The 26,309-nt window shown below is 37.1% G+C and overlaps 2 protein-coding genes across 2 annotated transcripts in view; one reads left to right on the top strand and one right to left on the bottom strand.

The window, feature by feature from the left end:
* The first annotated feature begins 222 nt into the window (after window positions 1-222).
* On the top strand, window positions 223-10,723 carry LOC107707173 (DNA-directed RNA polymerase III subunit RPC3-like). The gene is made up of 15 exons (XM_016511104.1): window positions 223-339; window positions 1,357-1,503; window positions 1,628-1,892; window positions 3,911-4,111; window positions 6,957-7,039; window positions 7,130-7,231; window positions 7,440-7,532; window positions 7,736-7,816; window positions 7,933-7,984; window positions 8,583-8,643; window positions 8,727-8,877; window positions 9,875-9,976; window positions 10,063-10,112; window positions 10,201-10,350; window positions 10,447-10,723. The coding sequence occupies exons 2-15, from the start codon at window positions 1,357-1,359 to the stop codon at window positions 10,526-10,528; spliced, it is 1,620 nt and encodes a 539-aa protein (XP_016366590.1). The 5' UTR covers window positions 223-339; the 3' UTR covers window positions 10,529-10,723.
* Window positions 10,724-11,267: 544 nt separating this feature from the next.
* The window catches only part of LOC107707172 (integrin alpha-10-like), a 45,020-nt gene continuing 29,978 nt past the window's right edge, over window positions 11,268-26,309 (bottom strand). Inside the window, exons 10-31 of the mRNA XM_016511103.1 lie at window positions 25,264-25,429; window positions 23,886-23,959; window positions 23,599-23,743; window positions 23,336-23,484; window positions 19,477-19,620; window positions 19,064-19,267; window positions 18,282-18,412; window positions 17,935-18,101; window positions 17,655-17,797; window positions 17,348-17,458; window positions 17,151-17,236; window positions 16,799-16,940; window positions 15,908-16,000; window positions 15,723-15,799; window positions 15,375-15,464; window positions 14,775-14,859; window positions 14,571-14,684; window positions 14,367-14,474; window positions 13,417-13,530; window positions 13,205-13,300; window positions 11,602-11,715; window positions 11,268-11,468 (exon numbers count right to left, since the gene is read on the bottom strand). Coding sequence (XP_016366589.1) covers window positions 11,412-11,468; window positions 11,602-11,715; window positions 13,205-13,300; window positions 13,417-13,530; window positions 14,367-14,474; window positions 14,571-14,684; window positions 14,775-14,859; window positions 15,375-15,464; window positions 15,723-15,799; window positions 15,908-16,000; window positions 16,799-16,940; window positions 17,151-17,236; window positions 17,348-17,458; window positions 17,655-17,797; window positions 17,935-18,101; window positions 18,282-18,412; window positions 19,064-19,267; window positions 19,477-19,620; window positions 23,336-23,484; window positions 23,599-23,743; window positions 23,886-23,959; window positions 25,264-25,429 — 2,610 coding nt within the window. The 3' untranslated portion in view covers window positions 11,268-11,411. The remainder of the gene's footprint in view (window positions 11,469-11,601; window positions 11,716-13,204; window positions 13,301-13,416; window positions 13,531-14,366; window positions 14,475-14,570; window positions 14,685-14,774; window positions 14,860-15,374; window positions 15,465-15,722; window positions 15,800-15,907; window positions 16,001-16,798; window positions 16,941-17,150; window positions 17,237-17,347; window positions 17,459-17,654; window positions 17,798-17,934; window positions 18,102-18,281; window positions 18,413-19,063; window positions 19,268-19,476; window positions 19,621-23,335; window positions 23,485-23,598; window positions 23,744-23,885; window positions 23,960-25,263; window positions 25,430-26,309) is intronic.

Here is a 26,309-nt window from a genome sequence, read left to right on the forward strand (position 1 = left end):
TGCGCAGCTAGGACGGCCCTGCTCTCAATATGTCTCTTTTTATAGCGAAATTGATATTTTTGTTGTACATTGTCGTATATTATGTTTATGTTTTCAATATGTCGTGCATCTAATTGTTTTACTCTCAGAACATAGTTTTTATAGTCCAGCGATTCACATTCGGTTCTTCTGAATCATTAAAAGAATCAGTTCATTGCAACTGATCAGGCATCACACTGGAACTCCACATGAACACGGAAACTCGTCAGTGCTGATCGTTACACACCGCCTGAACAACACATGTGAGATTAAAAAGTGAAATTAAAACTCAAAACACCTACAGCTAGATACTTTTTAGAGGTAGGTTCATGTTTGTGCATGTGCATGATTTGTCTTTTTTGTGCAATATTAGGCTACATGAGATGTTTGAGTTGTATAAAGGCTAGACAGCAACTAATGCTGCTTTCATGTGTTAGTTTGTGTAACGAGTATCACCTAGAACCTAAATATGAATAATTATTCCTATACGTTTTGAATATGATGTTCTTTTAGTGCTATTAATATGCCGCTTTTACTGTAGCTACAGCTTACAACACTGTGTGGTCTGTGCTAATTTAGTTACAGATACAAAAGAAAATGTTGTTACTAGACATTAGAAAAAGCAATAAAAAGGTGTATCTATATATATATATATATATATATATATAGTCATAATTTATATATAGTTCACATCAAAAATATATCATATTTATCTGTTATGGTTATATAGTAGTAAAAATAACTGGGATTATTGGCAGTAGATCAACACTGACCGCTCATGCCTCTGGAATGAAACAATTTAATGATGCAGTCAGTTTAGAAACGACTGTGTAATACAGATTTTGAACTCACAGTCATTGTTTATATTTATAAAAAACTGTATATTAAAGTTCATTTAAATGTATTTATTTACCTTTTATTCAACATTACTTATTACTAAAACTAATTTATTGTAAAATATTAAAATACGTACTAGTAGTTTGAGAGTGAAGGCATTCATCAATTACATCGTTCACAATGCTTCATGGGAGTTTTTGTTTCTTTAGTAACAGCAACTTTTCTGATTGGTGGATCTTTCTTCAGGATTATGGGTAGTGTAGTTATTCATTGGGAATTCATCAATTAAAGATGAGTTTAAAAAAATGAAATTGAAACTACAAAGACTCTGGGCTGCTACAACCCTGCGTAACTGCCTCAGAGTTTATGGTCTGTCCTGAAAGCTTTATATTTTGCCACTAAAATATGATTCCGCTCATTTGTCGGCCCTGCAAAATTTGTGTTTATAAAACCATGTTATTTCATCAGGTATTTAATCTGTTGTTCCTCTCTTTTCTGCAGATGACAGCGCAGGAGGTGCGTTTATGTGGGCTGCTACTGCAGGAGCATTTTGGAAATGTGGTGGAGAAAGTGGGCACGCATCTCATCCGCAGTGGAGTTCTGACCTTGCGAGCTCTTGCCCATGAGACCAAACTTCCTCTTGACCTGGTAATGTCATGTACTTAAGCTTTCTCTATCACACCCTTTTCTCTCTTGTTTCATTCTTTCTGTCTTCCGTTTGCCGAGCCAGTAAATTCATCGTCTTCTCTTTAACACACAATTCTCCTGCTAGGTCAAGAAGTCTCTGTGTGTGCTGGTGCAGCATGGGATGTGTACGTTTGGTGCTGGGCGTCGTGGTCCAGCAGGACCTGTGGAATATCGCATCAACTGTGAGCGCGTCTTCCACATGCTCCGTTATCCACGCTACATCTACACCGCCAAGAGTCTTTATGGAGACACAGGCGAGCTCATTGTTGAGGAGATACTGCAGAGAGGACAGATGACTATGAGCAGCACAGTGAAGACTGTAGCAGACCGGCTGACCCACAATATGCCAGGTGAGAAACTATAAGAATACAAGTAGACTGAAGGGCTAATTCATATATGTAAACAAAACAGGATTTAAAAAATATAGTTTTTTTTAAAGGATTTTGGCTTACCGTATATGTGATATAAACAGTATAAAGTATATAAACTTTAAAGCAAACTCAGCCCCTTTAAACCAAACTTAACTGAGGCCATCTTGGTATGGGTATGGTTTGCATTGTCAGCATTCACCTTATTTTCACAATTGCGTAATGGCAAATATTTTGGAAGCTATTTTACCATACAAAGGGAATGTTGGCATACAGAAGAGGAAATGAGTTGCATATATTTTTGTTTTATAGAGTTGACAGAAACCTATAAAAAATGATTGTACACTTAAAGGACAAAAGTCTTTATACTGCCTTGGAATGTTCTGTGAAAGTTAATATAGGCCTACATATTGTCATATTGTAGATATTATTCTATGCATTTTAGTTATGGATGTAGTTTTTTTTTTTGTATGTACCTAAAAAATCAATCTCAAGTTTTGAACTTTTATTTTGATAAGAATATATGTTTTACTGCATCCATTTTAGCTGAGAAAATACAACAATATATAATAAAATGTTTATTTATACCAAGACTAATACAAGATTTTTTATTGAACACAGAAACTTGTACTGGTGATTCTTATTCCATGATTAAGTGAATTAAAATGTTTATTCAACTTGTTAACTTTGTACTCTAACATTCAATATAATTATCATTCTCATACTTAGTATAATATTATAAAGTTGGCTGGGTTTCACAAAAATAACACATGAAAAGCAGACTGAGACTGTCACAGCTGAAAAAAAGGATATGAGTCTGTTTTTAAAACCAGTTCTTCATTCACTTTTTGGTAGAGATGCACCGATCGATCGGCCAGGGATCGTAATCGGCCGATTTTCCTCATGATCGGCCCGGATCGGTGATCGGTTGGTCAGTCTCACTTCTTTCCGATTTCGAGCCAATCCGTTTTGTTACCAGCGGCACAGGCAATAACATCAGCCGCGCATTCTCGCTCTCTTCTCTCCGACGACCCCTTCTCTCTCACACACGTCTCATTCGCTCCGGTTAAATAGTGCTTGTATTGCGCGCACCACCACTGATCTATATACTGATCTATCATTCTCAAACAGCTTGTGAGCCACAAATACCAAAATGAGTGGCTAACTGCGCTAAAACGTTCAAATACATACAAAATTATGTCAAAATGCCAGTTTTGGCGAGTATCCAGTTAAACACAGTCAGTTTTGGAACGTTAAATAGTTGAGAAAGAGAACGCATGTTGTGTAACAGTATATTGAGTCCATGAATAAACTCTTAAAGGGACCGCAGTCCAATGTTCCTGCTGCTGCCTGTCATGTTAATCAAAGAACAAAAGACAAATAAAATCATTTTCTGCTCTTGACTGAATACGTTTTATAACTTTAATGGTAAGCATTAATCTGTATTTAATTTTTACAATGAAGACTACAGAAATTAAAGTAATCAAATGTAAAATAACACTGGATGTGTTATTTTACATTTGATTACTTTAATTTCTGTAGTATTTCTTAACTGAATAAAAACTTAACCTGAAAAACTTAGTTTCAAAGCTCTCTTTATTCTATTGCATTTATTTGTGCTGCTGTTTGCCATTTTTTTACTTTTTTACTTTTTACTTGTTTTTTTTATGAATATAAAACTTTGCGTTGAAGAAAAGTAGATTTTTGTTTGTATATGCTGTCAATTATAGTTCTTAGAAAGAAAATCGGAATCGGCAAAAATCGGTATCGGCAGATCACACTAACGAAAAAATCGGGAATCGGCCAAGAAAATTGCATTCGTTGCATCTCTACTTTTTGGGCTTGTTTTGTTTGTTTGTATTCTTTAAAGAGGACCAGACAAATGTGGTAGAAAGAGAAAGGACATTATTATTACATCTGAAATATGCTCCTTCCACTTTCTTATGTCTTGACTTCTATTTGAGATGTACCTATTGAAATTCTTTTTTTTTTTGCACCAGAGGGCCAGAGTATGGACTACAGTGAGGTTGTCTCTGCGTTTTCCCAGTTGGTTGAGACTCATTTCCTGCAGCGTTGTCCTTTGGCCTCAGCAGGATCTTCAAGCTCAGGAGCAGTCGACACCCCCCTTCCGGTTGCAACACAGCCCACTGAACCAGAGAGCCACCCAGACTGCTACAAACTACCCTATATCAATCTCACCGGTCAGTTACTTCAGTCAAAACACTCATCACATACTAAGAAACTTTTTAGTGATCAACTCATATGATATATACAGTACCCTTAGCTTAAAATTATTTTAGTGTTACAACAGGTAGAAGTTTTGTGGGCACCCAATGAATATAGTTCTTATTAGTTCTTACCATATGAATATTTTTTCATAGCTAGAAATATTCAATTTTATTAGATTAGATAGACTTTATTGTCCTGAAGGAAAATTGTCTTGGACACATACAATCCAGTGACTGCTGCTTAAATAAGTAACATAATACAATACATACACACGCATGCACACACACAATACCTACAATACATTCACAAACTGCCATCAACCAACTAGTTGCACACTACCCATCATACAACACACCTGTAATCATCATCATAATAAGATTCATAGGATAAAAAATAAAAAAATAAAAAAATAAAAAATTTTTACAAAATCATAAAATATACATGATTATCGTTATCGTTACAATTAAAAAAACACCGTTATGGGGGCAAACCTCTGGCTGACTTATCATTTAAAGCTTTGATGGACAGAGGGACGAAGGAATTCTTAAAGCGGTTAAGCCTACACTGGGGAAGTCTAAAGCGTCTTCCCGAGGGAAGAAGCTGATACTCAGGGTGGAGGACATGGGTGGGATCTGAAATAATTTTCCGGGCCTGTCTGATGATGGTTTCAGCAAAGACAGCCTGAAGTGTTGCCTCTCTGGTGTTTATATGCAAACTGGTAGGGATCTAACTGTGGACCTACATCAAGCTGTAGTTTGCTCATAATGAGCTTTTCCATGCACTTCATCACAACAGAAGTTAAGGCAATAGGTCTAAAATCGTTATTTTCCTGCGGGCAGGGTTTCTTAGGGACAGGTGTAATAATTGCCTTTTTCCATTGTGTCGGTACAGTGTGAGAATGCAGGGACCTCTGGAAAATGGGGCACCAGGCAGGTGTCAGTTCATCTGCACATGTTCTTAATAGAAAAGCAGAGATGCCGTCTGGACCTGTGGCCTTATTGACATTGATTTGCTTAAGAATCTTGTTGATAGATTTAGGGTCAATCTCTAGCCTATCAGTTTCATCAATAGCAATACTGTCAAGCACCATATCACATTCAACTGAGAAATCATGATTGTCAAACCTCTTATAAAAATAATTCAAAGGAGCGCCAGTGCTGATGGTCAAAGGTTTAGACAACGTCCTATTCACCCTGATTTGCTGACTACGATTAGTCAGAAATGAGTGGAACCACTTAATAATAAAGGGGTTGACATTCATCCGCTGCAGTGTTTTCAAGAGAACATGAGGCTGCAGAGTGTTAAAGGCTGAAGTAAAATCTACAAACAACAGTCTGGCATAGGCCTTAGGATTCTCACCATAATTTTTTAGAGTTCATAGTTTGGAGGTTTTCCTCTATTGACCCCCTATGATGTTCCTTTGCTTCTTTGAGTTTCTGGTTCAACTCTTTTTGTACAGTTTTAAGTTGTAAGTGATCTCTGATCTTAAATGCCTGTTTTTTCCTGTTAATACAGTCCTTCACCTCCTTTGTGATATAAGGTTTGTTGTTGGGGTAGACTTATTTTGCATTTTGGAATCACAGTATCAACACAGAATTTTATATATTCTGTGGTAGTTTCTGTGGCATTATCCAGGCTTAGCTCCCTAGAGAAAATATCCCAGTCTGTGCATAAAAAACAACCTTTCAGTGTTTCTATGCTGTCTTCTGACCATACATTGATAGTTTTAACCAAGGGTTTACAACTCTTTAGGGCTGTCTTATATGTAGGAATCAGATGAACAGTATTATGGTCAGAGTTAGACAAGGGCGGTTTAGCTATGGCTGTATATGCATGTTTTAAATTTCCATAGCATTTGTCCAAAGTCCTATTCTTCCTGGTATCACATTTAATATACTGTTCAAAACCTGGAAGTGCAGTATTAAAGTTACAATGATTAAAATCTCCAAGGATAAAAATAGGGGCATTTGGGGTGCGCTGTAATTGTTCATGAACACAGTCTGCCACGTTGATTGCATCATCAGTGCCTCTCTGGTGTTTATATGCAAACTGGCAGGGATCTAACTGTGGGCCTACATCAAGCTGTAGTTTGCTCATGATGAGCTTTTCCATGCACTTCATCACAACAGAAGTTAAGGCAATAGGTCTAAAATCGTTATTTTCCTGCGGGCAGGGTTTCTTAGGGACAGGTGTAATAATTGCCTTTTTCCATTGTGTCGGTACAGTGTGAGAATGCAGGGACCTCTGGAAAATGGGGCACCAGGCAGGTGTCAGTTCATCTGCACATGTTCTTAATAGAAAAGCAGAGATGCCATCTGGACCTGTGGCCTTATTGACATTGATTTGCTTAAGAACCTTGTTGATAGATTTAGGGTCAATCTCTAGCCTATCAGTATCATCAATAGCAATACTATCAAGCACCATATCACATTCAACTGAGAAATCGTGATTGTCAAACCTCTTATAAAAATAATTCAACTCATTAGCTTTTTCCAGTTCATCTACAACATGCAAAGATTTCTTAGTAGGTTTCATGTTGGTGGCTATTTTCATTGAGTTCCATAATTTCTTAGAGTTCATAGTTTGGAGGTTTTCCTCTATTAACCCCCTGTGATGTTCCTTTGCTTCTTTGAGTTTCTGGTTCAACTCTTTTTGTACAGTTTTAAGTTGTAGGTGATCTCTAATCTTAAATGCCTGTTTTTTCCTGTTAATACAGTCCTTCACCTCCTTTGTGATATAAGGTTTGTTGTTGGGGTAGACTTTTATTTTCCGTTTTGGAATCACAGTATCAACACAGATTGAATTGTGTTCATTCAGGTCAAGGAAAACGCAGACGCTCAAGCGAGGATGGTGAAGCTGACCAGTGTGCGGCAAAGAAAGCCCGGACAGACGATAGTGAGGTATTACGATTGTGATGATGACTCCACCCATTCACATGTTCATTAGTTGAGTTTTTTTTGCATTGTACATCTGTTTTCTCCACTCTCCAGTGTGGTGATGACAGGATCTATTGGCAGGTGAATTTTCAACGCTTTCACCTGCACTTCAGGGACCAGGCCATCATTAGTGCTGTTTCCTGTAAACTTGATCAGGTGACTATAACCACCGCTCTGTATATATCAAATAATCTAAGATGTGCTGTGAGATATAATTAGGTTGTGGACTGAATATTCTTTCACGGCTGTATCTGAGACAGAATGTTCTGGATTCTCACATTTAGACTTTCTCCCCCAGGGAAATAAGTAGTTGGTAGAATGTAGGTCTTTATCGGCTAAATTTCTCTCTGTTTCTCCCCTGTAGAGTAGCAGTGAGATTGTTAGAACCATGTTACGGATGAGTGAAGTTACCACGCCGGCTCACGCTGCTTTCACACAAGCTCTTTCAGCCAACGAGGTAATGGACAGACATGCACTTTTTTGTTTCGTAAGGGCCCTTACTGAGAAACATTTAAAGTGATATGTCGAATTATTTTAGGATTGAGTTCATTTGTGTTTAAAATGACAAATGACTGTGTGAACAGTCGGTCCTAAAGATCAGCTTAGAAGACCAAACCAGATTGATGTGAAGTGTGATCAAAGCCTTACTGTTTCCATCAGATTTTCCGAGCTCTTCTATCCAGTTACAACATCGCCAGACCAATTTTAGATCAATACCTCTCTCTCCTGGTGGATGATCCGGTAAAGCAAAGCTTACACAGATACACACTACTTTATAGTTACTATTTATACAGGAGTTAAATGACTTTAGAATGTTTTAAATAACTTCAAAATGTATATGTATTTTTTACTACTAGATGGAATTTGTGGGGAAGACAGGCGACAGTGGAGGAGGAATGTATGTCGTCAGTATCCCTTTAAAACACCACCTGAAGGACAAAAGGATACTTTCCATGTCTAACTGCAAATAGTTTTTATTATAATTTATTTATTTACTTTTCAAACGTATGGGGTTTGGGTTAGTAAGATTTAAAAAAAAAAATCTTTTATTCAGCAAGGATGCATTAAATTGATCAAATGTGACAGTAAAGATATTTGCAATGTTACTGAGATTTCTGTGTTAAATAAATGCTGTCCTTCTGAACTTTCTATTAATCAAGGAATCCTAAGATATTTTATTATACACAGTTTCCACAAAATAATTCAATTATAATAAGAAATGTTTCTTGAGCAGCAAATCAGCATACATACATTAAAAAAATTAACCATTAAAATGTATTAATATAGAAACATTACTTCTATTAGTAATACACTATTATTACTGATTTTGCTGTGTTTTTGATCAAATAAATGCAGCCTTGGTGAACATAAGAGGCTTCTTTCAAAAACATTTAAATCTTACTGACCCCAGAATTGTAAACAGTAGTGTATTATTATGTATCTAATTTTTCTAACAACATAGTAGGCAACTAATAATAAATTGGTTGACCCTTGACCCTGTGGTCAGATCTACACCGTGCACTGGCTAACCTGGCCAGAGCTACCCTGGAGTCTGTGGTCCAAGAGAGGTTAGTAGAGTCATAGTGTTTTAGCTTCCTGAAATCTTTTGATTTAGTTCTTCGTTGAATGATGTGGCTGTGCTTTATGTCAGGTTTGGTTCCCGCTCAGCTCGAATCTTTCGTCTGTTACTGCGGAAACGGCACCTGGAACAGAAGCAGGTGGAGGATTTTGCCATGATTCCAGCCAAAGAGGCTAAAGACATGCTGTACAAACTCCTGTCTGAGAACCTGGTCCAGCTCCAGGTAACACACTCACATGTTCTGTTCATATGAACAGATTTACAGCAGCATTTCTCACTATGTCAGTGAATGTTTCTAAAGCTCATTAAAGTAAAAAAAAACACAAAAAACTAGGTACTATGATATTTCATGTAAAAATTCGTGACCATTAAAAAATGTATGTTCTATCCACCTTATTTTTAGCGAGAAACGGCCTTTTTTACCTTGAATGTGCAAGGCCTATGGTGTCATATGGATATAGTACATGTGTGGGTAGTATGAAGACAATCCGTACTACATTCGCCATGTTTGATTTGACACAGCACCAGTTGCATTGCTTACCTGCCATTCACACTCCCATGGCCTTATGGGATAGTAAAGTGTCCTTTGAATGCACACTCCAGAATCTCGTCGGAAATATTATGCCATCTGGGTACTTTTCACCTAGTGTTTTTCACATACTATGTAGTAGTTTTCCTCACAAGCTTTTAATAAAAAAGTTCATCATTATTATTACCACTAATGCAACATTTATTTTAAAAAGTCAAAAGTTTTGTTTGGATGGTTGTTTTAATTTAAAGCTACACATAATCAGCATAGTTTATACCACTGTCTTAGCTCATTGGATGATTGACAGGTGAGTATGTGTCATTTGATGCTGTCTGGGATACTTTGGGATGGATTTGCATTTACACTACAATACGTTTTTTTACTTTCTGACTACCTTCAAAAGTAGTTTAAGTGATCACAAAACATTTTAGACCATGTTTTCACCTGTATTAAGTGCTGTCCACTCGTGATTAGACCACCTGAGATGGATTTTAGTATAAAATATAAAAGAAAAAAAGGAAAGGTTGCCTTGTCAACTAGCTGAAATAAAGTTTTTAAATATAGAATTTTATTTCTGTTAACGTTTATTTTATTTAAAGTGGCGAATTTTTTTTTTTTTATGGTTTTAATTGTAGTTAACTGTAATAACCCTGGATAAGGCTTCATACCACTCTTTGTATTGTATATGCAGGAAATCCCAAAAACGCCAGACTACGCCCCATCTCGCACCTTTTACCTGTATACAGTTAATCAGCTGCCCACTGCCAGACTACTTCTGCAACACAGCTACAAGGTACAGAGCTCATACAAACGTCCTTGGAGTGTTTGTTCAGGTCTTTTTAAAATGTTTTGACATATTTGTATGCGAACTCCATACAGACCGTTGGCAACTTGATGGAGAGGCGGCTGTATGAGACCAAAGAGAACAAGCAAGTCCCTCCTTTTGTCAATAAAAAAACATTTAATCTAAGTACTAGTTCTTAATTACGTCATTAATCTGTTAATTGATTTTGACAGGCGACTTTTGGAAAAGTCCCAGCGAATTGAGGCCATCCTGGCATCCTTGCAGGCCACAGGGGCAGAGGCGGCCCAGCTGACGGAGGTGGAGGAGATGATCACAGTTCCAGAAAGACAGCAGCTCGAGTCCCTACGGCACCACATTAACAAGTACCGCACAAACCAGTTACTCTCTGCGTATGAATCAGTCACATGATTCATGTTCGGCCAGTCATTAACCTTTTCTCTTTGTGCTCGTGGTGGCAGGTTGGATTCCAGTGAAAACCAGGTGGATGAGACCATATTTCTTCTGAAATCCTACATTAACTCTACACAGGCCTCTCGCTGACAGATTTCATGCAACTGTAGGCTAGTTCAGAAAACAAAGTTGTTGATGTTTGTTTTAAAAGAGGTGAAATAGGTGGCTAAAGAAGAGTAGATGGGGCTATTGCTGTTTTCAAACGGAGATGTTTATTTCTTTTGCAACAAATCAGTGACTGATTTGTATTTAATAGTGTGAGTATTTTGTGTGGTTATGAACAATTTTATTTTCCACAGGAAAAATAAAGATGTAATTCTTTTATTTAATGGTTTACAATTTTTTATTTAATAATTTGTCTTGATGTCAAAAAAGCATGTGCCTTGAACATGAAGACTGAAACAGACATTGTTATTTCTGTTAAGAAAAAAATTAAATAAACTGATTGCTTGGTATTACTACATATGTTTTCAACTTAAATACAAATTTCATTATTTTCTTTCACAAATAGTGCATTTGCTTGTTTTCCTGCTCGTTCTTTCAATGCGATGCAATTGTAAATGATCTGGCTCTATGAAGCCAGCGAGTCTCCCAGATCAACCTTCTTTCTCATCCGGTAAAACCTTTTGCAACACACTGGGATTCATGTGCTTTTTTGTGCCTCGAGAATCCAAATAAAACGTTAGGTGTGAGAACCTACCCTTTACGTGTCCATTTATTAAATACTTTGGCACTTTTTTTTTTAGTACTCTCAGCTCCATGTAAAATATTTCCTCAGGTTTAAATCCATTCTGCAGATTTCCCCCCAAAATCAGCAAAGAAAATGAAGAATAAGTGTAGATTCCACCTGGACTTGATCATGGATATTTTGTGGTCCTGGAGCAGAAGTGTCATGTCTCAAAGTGGAAGTAATGGCTACAAAAGGCATTTCTCCTGGTTGTAAAGGAAACTCTGCTCAGTCTGCTCTGCAGTGTCAATTGTCATCGTTCTCATCCTCATCCTTCCTCTGTTTCCTTGTGAAAAACCCCAACTGTGAAGAAACATTCAACACATGGCTTAAGACTGCTGAGTGGTAGTAGTTTTAGTAAATATAAAGTGTTTTGGGATAGTAATGCACTTCAGATGTAGCCGCTGTACACCTGCTTATATGTTGTGCTCAGTACCTTCCAAAGGATAAATACTAAGAGTGCAAGAAGCAGCAGTCCTCCAATGATGCTGCCAATCAGAATCCAGAGAGAGATTGGGATTGAACGCCCCTTCAGCACTTCCAAAACCGTCTATACATACAAAGACATCAAGAGAGTTTACAGGTACAAAACTCTGGATTTGTAGGAAACAGCTCGCAAGTCATTTCAAGTTTGATGTTGATGTAACAGCAACAATATATAAGTGAGTGGGTTATTACTTTTTAGTAAGTCTTCCCATTAACACCATTTATTAAGATTTATCTGCGGATATGGAATGCTAACAGAAACAATAGGAGGGATTTATTACGTGAACAACATACAGTAATAGGCCAATCATAGTGTGATGGAGGCTTTATCTATCAAGAGAGTTTACAGGTACAAAACTCTGGATTTGTAGGAAACAGCTCGCAAGTCATTTCAAGTTTGATGTTGATGTAACAGCAGCAATATATAAGTGAGTGGGTTATTACTTTTTAATAAGTCATTAACCCATTAACACCATAATTTATTAAGATTTATCTGCGGATATGGAATGCTAACAGAAACAATAGGAGGGATTTATTACGTGAACAACATACAGTAATAGGCCAATCATAGTGTGATGGAGGCTTTATCTACTCATTCATTCTCAACCAATTTTATAATATTTGTGTTGTTTTATTTTTGTACTGTGGATCATTTTCTCATTCAATATTTTTGAGGAGGCACTGCCTAGTAGGGAAGGACTTCATTTTTGTCAACAAGCTTATTTTTTAACACTAACAGAGACAACTAATAGAAAGTGCAGAAATGACATTAAATGTGCATACATTCTTTAACGTACAGTACAGTGGCCTCCAAAAGTTTAAAACCTCTGATACAAAATGTAATTTAATCCTGAAAATAAATTTTTTTGCATAAATAAATAAATGGATGAATGAATGAACGAATGAATGAATGAACCGTTTCTTGGTCACTAATCAAATAAGTAAATTTGAGATTTTGTGAATTCAAGTTTTCGCTCAAATTGTCATGCTAAAGTAAAACGGAAACATTTCATAAAATTAAAATAATAAAATCATTTCACAGGTGGTCTCACACTTTTGGACCCCTGTGTAACTGTCTTCCAATGGTTTATGACAGGGGTGTCAAATTTTTTTTTGCATAAATAAATAAATGGATGAACGAATGAATGAACCGTTTCTTGGTCACTAATCAAATAAGTAAATTTGAGATTTTGTGAATTCAAGTTTTCGCTCAAATTGTCATGCTAAAGTAAAACGGAAACATTTCATAAAATTAAAATAATAAAATCATTTCACAGGTGGTCTCACACTTTTGGACCCCTGTGTAACTGTCTTCCAATGGTTTATGACAGGGGTGTCAAATCCTGCTCCTGGAAGGCCAACGTCCTGCACAGTTTAGCGCCAACCAGCTTCAACACACTTGCCAAGAAGTTTCTAGTGAGTCTGAAGACCTTAAATGGCTGGTTCAGGTGTGTTTAATTAAGTTTGGAGCTAAACTCTGCCAGACAGTGGCCCTTCAGGAACAGGTCTGAACACCCCTGGTTTAGGAGTTTATGTCCTGTCAGTTTTCTCACCTCCCTCAAGAGGGCAGCACTTCCCATTGTAATCAGACTGGACTCTCGAGCTGACAGCAGGTAAGAGCCCACAATTGTCACTGCTTTAAACTTGGCCTGACAAAAGCACACAGTAGTTAGAGGTTAGAGACTGAAACACAAACACATCCCAGTAAAGACATCTGACCTCTGTAGCCATCTGCCTGTGCGTACTAAAGTCTGAGAGATGTCACCTGTCTGAAGAAGTTGTCGTGTATCCTCCTGGTGATGCGAATCAAGGCTGTCTGTCCCTTCAGTAGCTGCTGGATGTGACACACGACCTCCACACACCAAGAGGAAGTGCAATTCTAAATATGAAAGCAAAAGATAAGATGCTTAACAGCAGTACATAAATTAGCGGTTGTTTTCACATATAGAATCATTTCATGCACCCTCTGATGGTGGTTTCGGCCCTGGTACTTTAGGACAGGGGTTTTCAAACTAGTGTTTACAAGGAAGTACTAGGGAGTCTGTGGAAATGTTTAAAGAAAAACTATTTAAAAAAGTTAAAAAATAAAATAAAATAATAATAAATAAATCATACAAATAATATTAAAATGAATAAATAAATAAAATGTGCTTAAAATAAATAAGTACATTTATTTACTTAATTAAAATGACTTGATTTACTTAATTTATTTACTTAATTAAAATAAGTAAATTATTTAGTAAATAAATTAATACAAATCAACAAAAAATTGAATAATGTAACTTAATTTATTTCCAAATGAAATGTTATATATATATAATTACTTTATTAATTACAAGTATAAATTGCATCTTTATACAAAAAAAAAAAAACATATAGATGCATTTTAAATTTTAGGGTGGGTATCCCTCTCTATTTCGTAGATATGCAGCCAAAACTCTCTGGTTCATTCCAGTTTGTTTTTTATTTTATTCTCTCGTCAAATCAAACACTTAACAGGAATTTTATCCCACTTTTCAACCAGACAAAGAGCAATGTCTATGCAGAGACAGGAAGTTGTCAATTTCAAGTCCATTCAGCACAAATCAACTAAACTCACTCTCAAAATTCCGTTGTTAGTCCTGAAAACTTAATGGATTTACTTCAGTTATAGAATGCAGTTGTTAATTTCTTTCATAACCAAACCGGGAGTGAACATAGTATCTGTATTCTCACCAATAGTTCAGTTTTCTTCATGTCTTCTGGGTGAAGTGGACGTACATCTCTCTGACTGGACTTTAACTTAGAAAGATCACTGATTATACTGCAGTTCACACTTGAAGACTACAAATAAACAGAAAAAACATCAACAACTACAAGAACACAAAGATGCATATGAATTACAGTAAGACTGTATACACGCATACATGTGATACTAACATTATGAGAGAAAGCATCAACCACAGTCGCAAAAACTCTGTCTCCTGAAGCCACGGCAGGCAAATTGACGCTCAGCTCCAGATTACTGACAGCGTAACAGCCCAGATTCTGCACCTGATAACAAAAACATACTCGCATGTACTCATGAGCTTTCTGATTTTTTTAATATAAACCAATAAGCCAATCAGGTTTACTTTCACCCACCCTGAAATGTGTGTGGAACTCGGGTCCTGTCCCCTCGGACACGGTCCTGGTCGGGTGAACCTCATAGCGGTTTAGGTTGGAGTCACTGTAGTGAAATTAACCGAAATAAGACAACCACACATGCATACTGTACACTGAACATGCATACATTTTTTAAAGGTTGTACTTAGGTGTAAAAGGGAAGGTGATGTTGGGAAACGTATAAAGGAAATAATAATATTTTATTATTATTTATTATTAGTGCTCTTTGGATAAGGGATGAAACAGCGTAAAAACATATAAGGCCACGGCACTCGGGATTAAGAAAATGTAAAAAGCCTTTATTTACTCATGGCTATTTAATAAAAAAAATGGAATTGAATGAACTATAAAAGGACTTTGAGTAGTGAGCATTTTCATTACTCTTTTGTAATTAAAATGATTCTTTTTGGCATAATAATAATAACAACAATAATTATTATTATTATCATTTTGTCGAATATAGATGTGTGCTACTACTACTGTAAGTACTGTAAGTACTGAAGTTCACATTAGTGGTCAACTATTAAGAAAAGCAGACGTTCAGACATGTGTACTGGATCTTCACATTAAATATCTAACCTTGTGATGAAGAGATCGGGCTCATACTGTACAATACTCTGTAACTGAACACTGTTGTCCGAAAGTGTGCCTTCACTCTCCACACTGTCACTGTGGAAAAACACACATTTAGTATACATTTTAACATAACACATGCTTGTTTACATCTGTAGATGTGCATTTGAAAATGTTGTGTTAAATGTTTGCATGCTGTATGCAGAATGACACAGAAGTGTCATGCCACAATGTCGAAAATGACTTCAAATGCATCTTCAAAATGTAATTATTAAAAATAAATGGCCATAACATCCTTGGGCAGTGCCATTTGCTAATGGTTTAAGGTGTGTTTGTGTGTGTGTGTGTGTGTACCTGGAAGCAACAAGCTTCATCTGGATCTTACTGATGAGAGACGTACAACTGAACTCAAATTCCAACATGAAGTTCACCTGAGAAAAATTAGGCAGTTGGGAGAATCACTGGTCAATGAACCAAAACAGCTCAATGATTGTTTCAATGAATCATGACAACAAAACTTTGTCCTTTCAGAGGCTTACCTTCGACTGAGAGCGGAACACTGGGTAACTGACATTACAGGAGTGACTGTTGGAGCTTAGAGCTGTGCATTCAATCTTAAACTGGGCGTCTTCCTACAGAGAGAGAAGGAGAGAAATAAAGAGGCAAGAAAAAGGCAGAAAGAGAAATTACTGTAAGAAGCAAGACCAAGTGTAATTCATGAAATAGTGGATTGTACTGTACTTTTGTATAAATTATGTGTACAAATAAGAATATTTTGTTTACTTACACTACCGTTTAAAAGTTTAACTTTAAAAAGTGTAAACAATTTTTATTTAAACAATGTCTTATGCTCATCAACACTGCATTTATTTGATCAGAAATACAGTAAAAAAGTAATATTGTGAAATATTATCACAAATAAAATAACTATTATTTTAAAATGTACTTTATTCCTGTGATAAAATGCTGAATATTCAGCAGCCTTTACTCCAGTCTCTTTAGTGTCACGTGATCCTTCAGAAATCATTCTAATATTCTAATTTTTGTATTTTTTTTTAAACCATGATACATTTTTTCAGGATTCTTTGATGAATAGAACTTTCAGAAGAACAGAATTTATTTGAAATAAATTTTCGTGACATTATAAATGTTTTTATTTTTAATTAATTTAATGCATCTTTGCTGAATAAAATTATTAATGTCTTAAAAAAATATCTGAACTCAAATTATTAAATGGTAGTGTATATTTTGTGTGTGTGTATATATATATATATATATATATATATATATATATTTGTGATCTTTATTAGTGAAGTATCAACTATATTACTCATTTGGCAAATACAATCACACTGCCATATTTAACACATATGCTGATGTGTTTGTATCAATATGCTTGTATGAGTTAAGAGGAGAGATTGAGCTGGTACCCGTATACTCAGACTGCTGAAGTGCAGATTTTTGGAGTAATGAAGAGTGAGGCTAGTGTTATATGCATTTTCTAGCCGGTTTTGTAGCTGCACTTCTACGGCAAGCCGTCGCCGAGGGCTGCGTATAACATACGGTTGCTGCCTGCAAGAACAGATAAGAGCAACACTGACATTACATGCACAACACATGCTATTTCAATCACTGTTTAGCAGTCACTGCTATGGCTACTCTAAATAATTCTATCTTAACTATTGAAACTAGTTCTGCCAATGGTCAACATGTTTAGACTAGTTGTGGATCATTAGGTGTATTCTACACATGCAAACAGCAGGAGGACAATTTCTCTGTTACCTTGTTCCAGAAATGTCCATATGGGCCTGCAAAACCAGATCAGTTACACACACGTCATCCTCCCCACAGTCTTTGAAGAATGGGATCTAAAGGCAATAAAAGAGATCAAACTTTACGTTAGCCAGCAGTATGAGGGAAAAAAACATTTATTTATATTCCTATTTTTCAAAGGAATAGTGCAATTGAATAGCACTCACAGACTTCTTGAATGTTGTTGGCCAGCCCTCATCTAGTACCGGGCCGCTCTCTGTGTCATTGATTTTGAAGCGCAAAGTGAAGCTGATTGGTCGGATGTAATCAGCTGTATCCTAGATATATAAAGGAAGACAGAAACAGAGAGAAGAACACTTTTCCTTGAAAATAATCAGTAAGTACTCATGTAATAAGAAGGATAATGTACAGTCCGTCGGCCATTAGGGCAAGACAACCCCTTTTTGCGATATCGACCGGTTAATTGTACATTATCGTTTACTTCATTGATTTTTTAAAGACATTTTGACTTACAAAGACATGAAATGGTAGCGTGTAGCACATGGTCTGGCCTACACAAACACTGACGCCCATTAGGGTCTGCCGCTGGGAGTTGTAGTCAAACAGAGCACGAGCCAAGATCTTTCTGTCATCCAACATGGCCCCCATCTGCATATCTACAAAAATAAGCAGATGTGTTTAGGATAGTTTAGGAAGTGTATCAGAGTTGTTATTAATAGACATGCCGTACATGAAAGGAATTTAGTACAGCAACAGAAGAATCAAATGAAAACATGGTTACATGACACTTTACCAAAATATGTGCCGTAAGAGCCAGGAGAGCGAGACAGAGCCAGAAAGCAAACTGTGGCTTTAAGGCATGCAGAATCTCGACCAGCCCTGTGGCAGTTCTTCTGTATCACATTGATGGAGTGTGGCTGGAAGGACAGGCTGACGTTGATCTGCACTATACTGCGTGACCTGTAGAGTTCAGAGAGAGGTCAGGAGTCGAGCAAAGTTGTTACCATGGGTCATAATCGAACTTGACTTTACTACTGTTTGACACACAATTTAACGTGACGAATTGGCAACTTGTATGATTGCAGTGCTTATGATTGCATGATGCATAAAAACACAAGACTGTAATGATGCATTGAGTACTTCAGCAGGACGGCAGTGCCCTGTGCTCCCACAGCAAGATCCAGTAACTCATCCCCATCCAGATCCAGCAGAGCGCTCAGGCTACGGCCAAAATACTGCAGGCCTGCAGAGAGAGAGGAGCCTGGGATACGCTACAGAGAGAAAAAGACAGGTTTATTAGTATGCAAAGTATAATTTACAGGGGTCTAAAAGTTAAAGACCACTAGTAAAAGTGGTCACTGGTTTTACAGTAATATTCAAAAATTTGGGGTCAGTTTTTTGTTTTGTTTTAAAGGGGTCATATGATGCGATTAAAATTTTTCCTTTCTCTTTGGAGTGTTACAAGCTCTTGGTGCATAAAGAAGATCTGTAAAGTTGCAAACACTAAAGTCTCAAATCCAAAGAGATATTCTTTATAAAAGTTAAGAGTCAGCCACGCCTACCTAAAACGGCTCGTTCTAACACGCCCCCACATATCTACGTCACTATGTGGGAAGATTTGCATAACGCTGCCCAAATGTTCACACAAAGAAAGAAGACGTAACTTTTATTCTCACTGTGGTATTGTTGTTGCCGCTGCCATGTCGTGAAGACGCTGTGTTTCGTGTGGTGAAAGCGAATCTACTCAACTAAAAAAAGAAATCTATTACATTTCTAGTAAGCATATTTCTTCATTTTTCATCATAATATATTTTTTATTTATTTCACATGTAAATTTTTTTTTGGTGATGTTTACAGATTGTCTGGTCTCAGTGGTCTCAGACTTGTGGTTGGTTGCACACATGAACTAGTGATATATTTACTTGTTTATAATGCGGTATGATGTAGTATTCGTCGCCATGGTAGATGTAAAGAGCTCCCTGGTGGTCATCCTCTAGTGGAGCTCCCACAAGCAGGTCAGCATATCCGTCATGGTTTAAGTCAGGGGCTACTGCCATAGCATAACCAAAGCGTGCATCCTGTGCTTTCTTCTGAGAATGTAGCGTACCGTTAGGGGCAAAACCATCCTGGTAGAGAGAGAGACAAATACAGAATCAGAGAGAGAAATAGTGGGGAGCAGATTTAAGATAAAATGTTTATGCAATTAGATATTGATTCTCTGAAATGGCATAAGTTTAAGACTAGAAGGAAGTTGTTTAGCATGGTAGCATGAATCTCTCTCTGTATGTCTCTCACATATACATCACACAAACAGTACTGCCACTGTGGTTCTCACCCCATCCAGACAGTAGACATAGACTTTGCCTGTTTCTTTGTTTCCTGCTCCCAGGAACATGGGAGCAGCTATGAGCAGGATATCTGTTATTCCGTCCTGATCCACATCCACCACACACACCTCACTGCCAAAATATGAGCCAATCTGCAGAGAGAGAGAGAGAGAGAGAGAAAAGATGTTAAGCAATCTGAAGGTTCCCACACTTTTGGCCAATGTATTTCCATTAGGGATGCAATGGTATTAAAACTATGGTAGATATGATAAGCCTAAAATTATTTTGATGTTATGGCTGATAACTGATAAATGACCAATACTGAACAATATACACTAATCCGTTCAAAACATTTGCTGTCAATAAGATTTTTTTTTTCAAAGATTATATCTTCTATTCATCAAAGAATGTTGAAAAAGTATCAAGATTTCCACAAAAATATTAAGCAACAAATCTGTTCTCAACATTGATAGCAGTTAGAAATGTTTCTTGAGCAGCAATCAGCATATTAGAATGATTTCTGAAGGATCATGTGACACTGAAGACTGGAGAATAGCTGCTAAATTCTAATGATATTTCACAATATTAGTTTTACTGTATTTCTGATCAAATAAACACAGTTTTTGAGCACAAGAGACTTCATACCCAAAATCTTACCAACCCCAAACTTTTGAACAGTAGTACGGAGCCCCGCACATGGCATGCAGGAAAAAAATAGTAGGCTAAATCGTGCGCACGATTTACCATTTCGTTCCCTCGATTTATAAATTGTGCGCACGATTTAGTAATTCGTTCCCTCGATTTGCTAAGTCGTGCACACGATTTATAAATCGAGCGAACAAATGAGTAAATTGTGCGCACGATTTAGCAAATCGAGGGAACAAAATAGTAATCGTGTGCACGTTTTAGTACATCGAGGGAACGAATTAGTAAATTGTGCGCACGATTGGCATAACAACATTTTAATTTCAAAGTTCCTTTTGAGATATGATAAATTTAACATTAAGCAGGTAATCTGCCTCTATACATATCAGGGTTGGTTCTAGGCCATTTTTAGGTGGGCTTCAACCACCCTGTCTTTCGTCTCAGCCCCCCTAAAACTATCTGAACGATCGGGCCAGTGCTGCTTCCTCAAGAAAGTTTATCATTCTCATGTGTATTAAGGTTTGTCAGTTTAAACATGAAGTAATTTTAAGCTATTCAAGCGCAAGATGGCGTGAAAGAGATCTCAAAGCGGTACTCGCGCGCTGTCATAGATCACGTACACAAAAAAGCTGTCTCTCAGACAGCACGCAAATACCAAATTGAGTTCTCTTTCATGTCTTCAGCAAATAGGCACAAACAGTGGCATGCATAGACCTCTGGAGGGGCAGGGGAGAAGTGGCGTGACGAGGGCACAACCGGGGGTAGAAATCGCTGTCCGTGGACCGAAAGGGCACATTAGCATCTGCGATTAAATGGGCAGGGGCTCGAGCCCCCCCCGGCCCCCCTGTGCATGCCACTGGGCACAAAATTATGTCAGAATGGCTGTCTTGACAAGTATCAACGTAAAATCAGTTGGTTACATCTTAAGTGAATGTAAACAGTTAAGAAAATATCGGATGTGCATTAATATAACGGACCCGTGCTTTTCTTATGTTAATGTTGATCAAACAACAAAAGAAAAACAGAGAATCACTCGCTGCTCTTAACTAAGTAACTTCTGTAGCTTTAATGGATATTTGTATATATTTACTTCATACAGTTATACAGTTTTCACAAGTACTATAAAGTTTATTTAAGTAATTTGTATCTTTGTATCTAATGATCTGTCTGAGGGCTCAGCCCCCCTGTGGATGAAATCCTAGAACCGCCACTGATACATATATATACATACATACATACATACATACATATTTAATATATATTATATACATACACACACACATATAATATATACATACACACACAAACATCATAGTTCACATGGCGCAGCTGATAGGTTTCTTTTAGCATTAGCAGCCAATGAGCTTGCTTCTCAACATCCAAATCCTCAGCTTGTGCTTGCTGTAGCAGTTGCAGCTCGCTTCAGAAAGCATCTGACATCAACATCTAAGATAAGTGAACGCTCTTATACTCCATTTCACTGTGCATATTGCGTGGTCTGCCTTATTAACTTTTAAATGAGCAACAACAAAACAAGTTTTAAACTAAGCATCATGTTTAACAGTCTTGGATTCGCATTCAGCAGCAAAATACTAAGCATATAAGCAGCAGCATTTATGCAACTGTGTTTGTACAGCTGCAGCAACAAGCAGTCTAGCATATGTAATTGCTGCAAGGACACGCTCACAAGTTACGAACATGAGAACAGGTTTAAATGAAATAAGCATTCACATTTCACCATATTCAGCTGCGTAACCTCAAAGTAACGTTCATTTATTCCAAGGGCGATATTTTCATTAGCTGTGCTGAATGTGTGGTTGATTTCAGCAGCACACAGCATCAGAGGCATGCTCTTTTTTATCGTCCTAATGGCTTTATACAAATAAGAGTATAAAAGTTATGCCAATGACAATTATCAAATGACTTTAAATTATGATATTTTGCTTCAGGTGGTTACTGGGGTTTCTTATCTCATCAGTTTGCAACGTATATCTATTTGTTAACTAAACATAATGCGCGTTCTAACTAGTGCTAAGCCGGTCGGCATGGTAGCCCAGGCACACATAGATAGTAATACATGCAGTTCTCATGGATCTTTGAAGCAGCAGCAGTACATATGTCTTGGCGATAGATCTGCTTGTTTGGGGGTGTTTTGTTCTATTCTATCCTGTTTTCATTCTTTCTATGCGTGTGGATATACTCAGGTCCGCTGATGCAGCAGTTTCTATTCTTACACTCAGCGACATGCATATATTGGCTTATATTGTCCATTTCTGTGTCTCTTGCTTTGTTGGGGGGTTATTTCATATATGTTATATGTGCAGCAGCAGTATTTTTTACATGCTCACAGCAGCATGTCTGTGGATGTATTGGCATGTATTGTATCCACAGCCAGTAGCCTTACTCTGCCGCCACAGTAGCAGCAGCGTTGCAGATCCATTCCGCCAAGATCAGACACATTAAAGGGGTCCTATTATGCTTTTTCCTTTTTTCAACTTTAGTTAGTCTGTAATGTTGCTGTTTGAGCATAAAAAAGATCTGCAAAGTTACAAAGCTCAGTATGGATCAATACTGATGGTCTATGTTAAGAATGAAAGAAAAATAATTTTGATTTAGACTGATTCAATAATGAATCATTCAGACTTATATGTGAACCCATTTGAATGATTCAATGAAAAGAACCGACTCAGAACAATAAATCTTTCACAAATCAAAGCATGCAAGCAAGTTTCTACAAATGTTCTAAACAAAAGCAATATATAGCTGATGAAATATTTTAGGGATCATAACCAGAAATATGTACATTCATTATAGAAAAGATTTGATTAATTTCTGTGACCTTTTCAGGCCTAGAAAATCCTATTTAAAAATCCCCTGATTTATTCAGGTTTTCCATGACTGTAGGAACCCTGAACCTCTGGATTTTGCTCTAAGTATCACTTTGATTTTAGGAGCGGTCTGAGAAAATAAAACCTGGTTGCTTTTGTTGAATAAGAAAATAAACTCATTAATTGTGAGAGAGAAGGAATGTGGTGTGAAAGAAGGGCTGAGTGAGGAAAAGCAATAAAAGAGCAACTGGGAAAAGAAGGATAATGCAAAACTCAAAGAATTGGACTTCACACAAGGGTTTGATGTAGATTTCATTTGTGAACCAGAGACAGTGTGTGTGAAAGTGGAGCGTGTAAGTATAAATAAATATAAGAATGAAGGAGAGAGCTCCACCTGTTCTCCATTTAGGGCCTGTGTGATTATGACATCGCCTTCAGGGGTGAGGTCAAACAGGATGACCTTTCCTTTGTGCTTGAATCTAGGCGCACCAGCAACATACAGCCTCCTCCAGTCACCTACAACCACTGAGGACACTGTGTAACCTGCAAAAATTCACACGTCCACATCTAAGCATTAGTAAGTTGTAAATGTTATGTTAAGATACAAATTTGAAGCATTAGTTATTTGGTGGTTGGTTTTATAAAGTAAAATTGTACCTAGGTAGGCTGCATGATTCTTCAGCTCCAATGGGAACTCTTTCTCAAAGGCCTCTCTTGAGGGCTTAAGCTGCCCTTCTTTGCTCTCCTTCAGGACGCCTCCCTCCCAGTCATATGCACCCACCATGCCAAACAAGATGCCATCCTACAGTATGATCCAAAATAGTATAATTCATTACAGCATGATTGCAATTTTATGTCATCTACTGTACATATATCTCAGTTTATAATTTCATATATTTAAACAGGCACAAATGTATGTGGACATAAAGTACGCTGAAACTCACATCCAATATGTGTGTTGAAAAACCAATCTGAGACATCTCCATGAGAAAGGCACTTTCATTGTATCCCAGGGTCCCTGTAACAGCAGAACACATTAACACTGCATTACACACTGTTAATTAATACACATACAAGTGCTGTCAACAAATTACAATGTAAATGTCATTTATATCAATAAACTTTTCCCACTACCGTTCAAATGTTTGAGGTCAGAAAAAATGAAAGAATACGTTTATTCAGCAAGAACACATTAAATAGGTAAAAAAAAAAAGACATTTATAATGTTACAAAATATTTATTTCAAATAAATGCTGTTATTTTGAGCTTTTTATTCATCAGGGAATTTGTTTTCAACTGTGATAATAATACAAACTGTTTCTTGAGCATAAAATCAGCATATTAGAATGATTTCTGTAGGAATATGTGACACTGAAGACTGGCTGCTGAAAATTCAGCGTTTTCATCACAGGAATAAATTACATGATAAAATGCATTCAATTACAAACCAGTTATTTTTAATTGCAATAATATTTCACATTATTACTGCATTTTTCATCAAATAAATGCAGCCTTTGTGAGCATAAGATACTTCTTTCAAAAACGTCTTACCAGCAGAAATCTGCTGAGCTGGAGCATTAAAGTTCAAGAAAAAGTACACTCATTATATCTTGGCTAACCAATGCACCGTTTTACTGTACAAAAACTAAATAAAAATAAAACATATCCTGAAAAGTGGAAAATGTATAAAACAGGTTTAGTAATCATTATCAATGGCAGTGCAACATATTTGACTGCTCAATATACAGCAGGCTACATACAATGTAAATTCCAGTTCACAGCACAGCATTGGCTAATCATATTTCTTCCTGTACTTCTAACCTATTTATCCTGTGGATGCACAGCTGTGCCCACTTTTAAGGTCAGCCACCTCCTCCCTTCCATCCTTCCTGCCTGGCTTTCCTCAGAATCAAGATGGCACAAGTGTCACACCTTGTTCTTATGGGAATTATTTTTCTGAAATAATATCTTGTCCTGTTTCTTTCCCGTTTTTCATGATGTTTATGCATTTTTGGGGTAAAACGTTGCTTATCTTGCAATATACTCATTCCTAAAATACAAGTCCCATAGCCACTTTATATCTAAAAAGGATAATTCATATTAAATATGGATTTAATAAATGTTGCTTGGTCTGATATGTTGTGTATTTGCATACATTTTCAAGTATGGTTAAAGTGTCCAAATATGTTGAAAAAACAACATCAACATCCTCAATGAAAAGCAAGTCCGATTTTTCTGTTCTTCTTTAGGTGTTTCTTTTCAAGGAAAGAAAATCTGTTTGTCTGTTTTTTTTTTTCTACGGTCATTAAGGATTCCTCTTACCCTCTAGACTAAAAATGCGATCCCCCAATGCATCCACAATATCATTTAGAGCAGCCTCATCCGTCACATTGAAGAAGTATTTCTCATCGGGGTCACTGGCAATGTACTTAATTTCATTGATAAAAGTCTCTGGGTCTTGCTGTCTGCGAATGTAGTGACCTAATACCTGTGGAAGAGAGAGAGAGTAAATTGTTTAAAGTATACACTGATCGAAAATTAATCGGAAATGCTGATTCCTTAGGCTTTTGTTCACTAGCCATGTTAGAGACCAGTCAGATAGTAGAGGGAGAAGAACAACAACATAGATTTTCTCATCTAGAGAGCCAACACCTCCTCCACACCATTAGGGTGAAAGTAGACGATCTGATAGATCAATTAATGATGGGATACAGGACTCAGAGGAAACTCATCCTAGAAACAAAACACCTACGCATAAGAAACAGAGAGACCATCACTCATATTCACTGGCAGCACACCACTAATGACAGGCCCTGAAAACCATCATTGCCAGTTCATGAGTTCACTCTCTACTGACATGTACCTACGTCACTTAACTTTCCCAACAAGACTTCAGCTGGTTGGATATGATGACTGGATAAACCACTTCCAGTCAACATGAGAAATATTGGTCCGAATTTTTGTCCAGTCATAGATATTTGTTCTGATCTTTCAAATTTATGAAGGTCTGGATCTGCAAGCTCGAATGGGAGTGGAACGTTTTGCAGGTGATCTAGGCCTACTGACAATGCGCAAATTAAAGTGCCCCATGCCATTTTTAAGGTTGCTAATATTGTTTTATGAGTCTCCTAAAACAGGTTTACATGCATGCAAGGTCAAAAAACACGTTAGTTTTCTCAAAAAATAGATTTAATTTTACCTAAGTAAAATTTGTAAACGACTCGTGCGAAGCAGTTCAAAGAATCAGTTTCTCTAAACCGCTCCTTTCCGTGAGCCCTCACTGCTGTGATTGCTCAGATGGCGCAGTCCTTTGTGATTGGTCCAGAGCCGCAGAGAGATTGGCTCTGGATTGGTCTACCGCGTACAGC

The sequence above is a fragment of the Sinocyclocheilus rhinocerous genome, unplaced genomic scaffold (assembly GCF_001515625.1).
Source record: "Sinocyclocheilus rhinocerous isolate Xijiao unplaced genomic scaffold, SAMN03320098_v1.1 scaffold1046, whole genome shotgun sequence".
Taxonomy (NCBI): Eukaryota; Metazoa; Chordata; class Actinopteri; order Cypriniformes; family Cyprinidae; genus Sinocyclocheilus; species Sinocyclocheilus rhinocerous.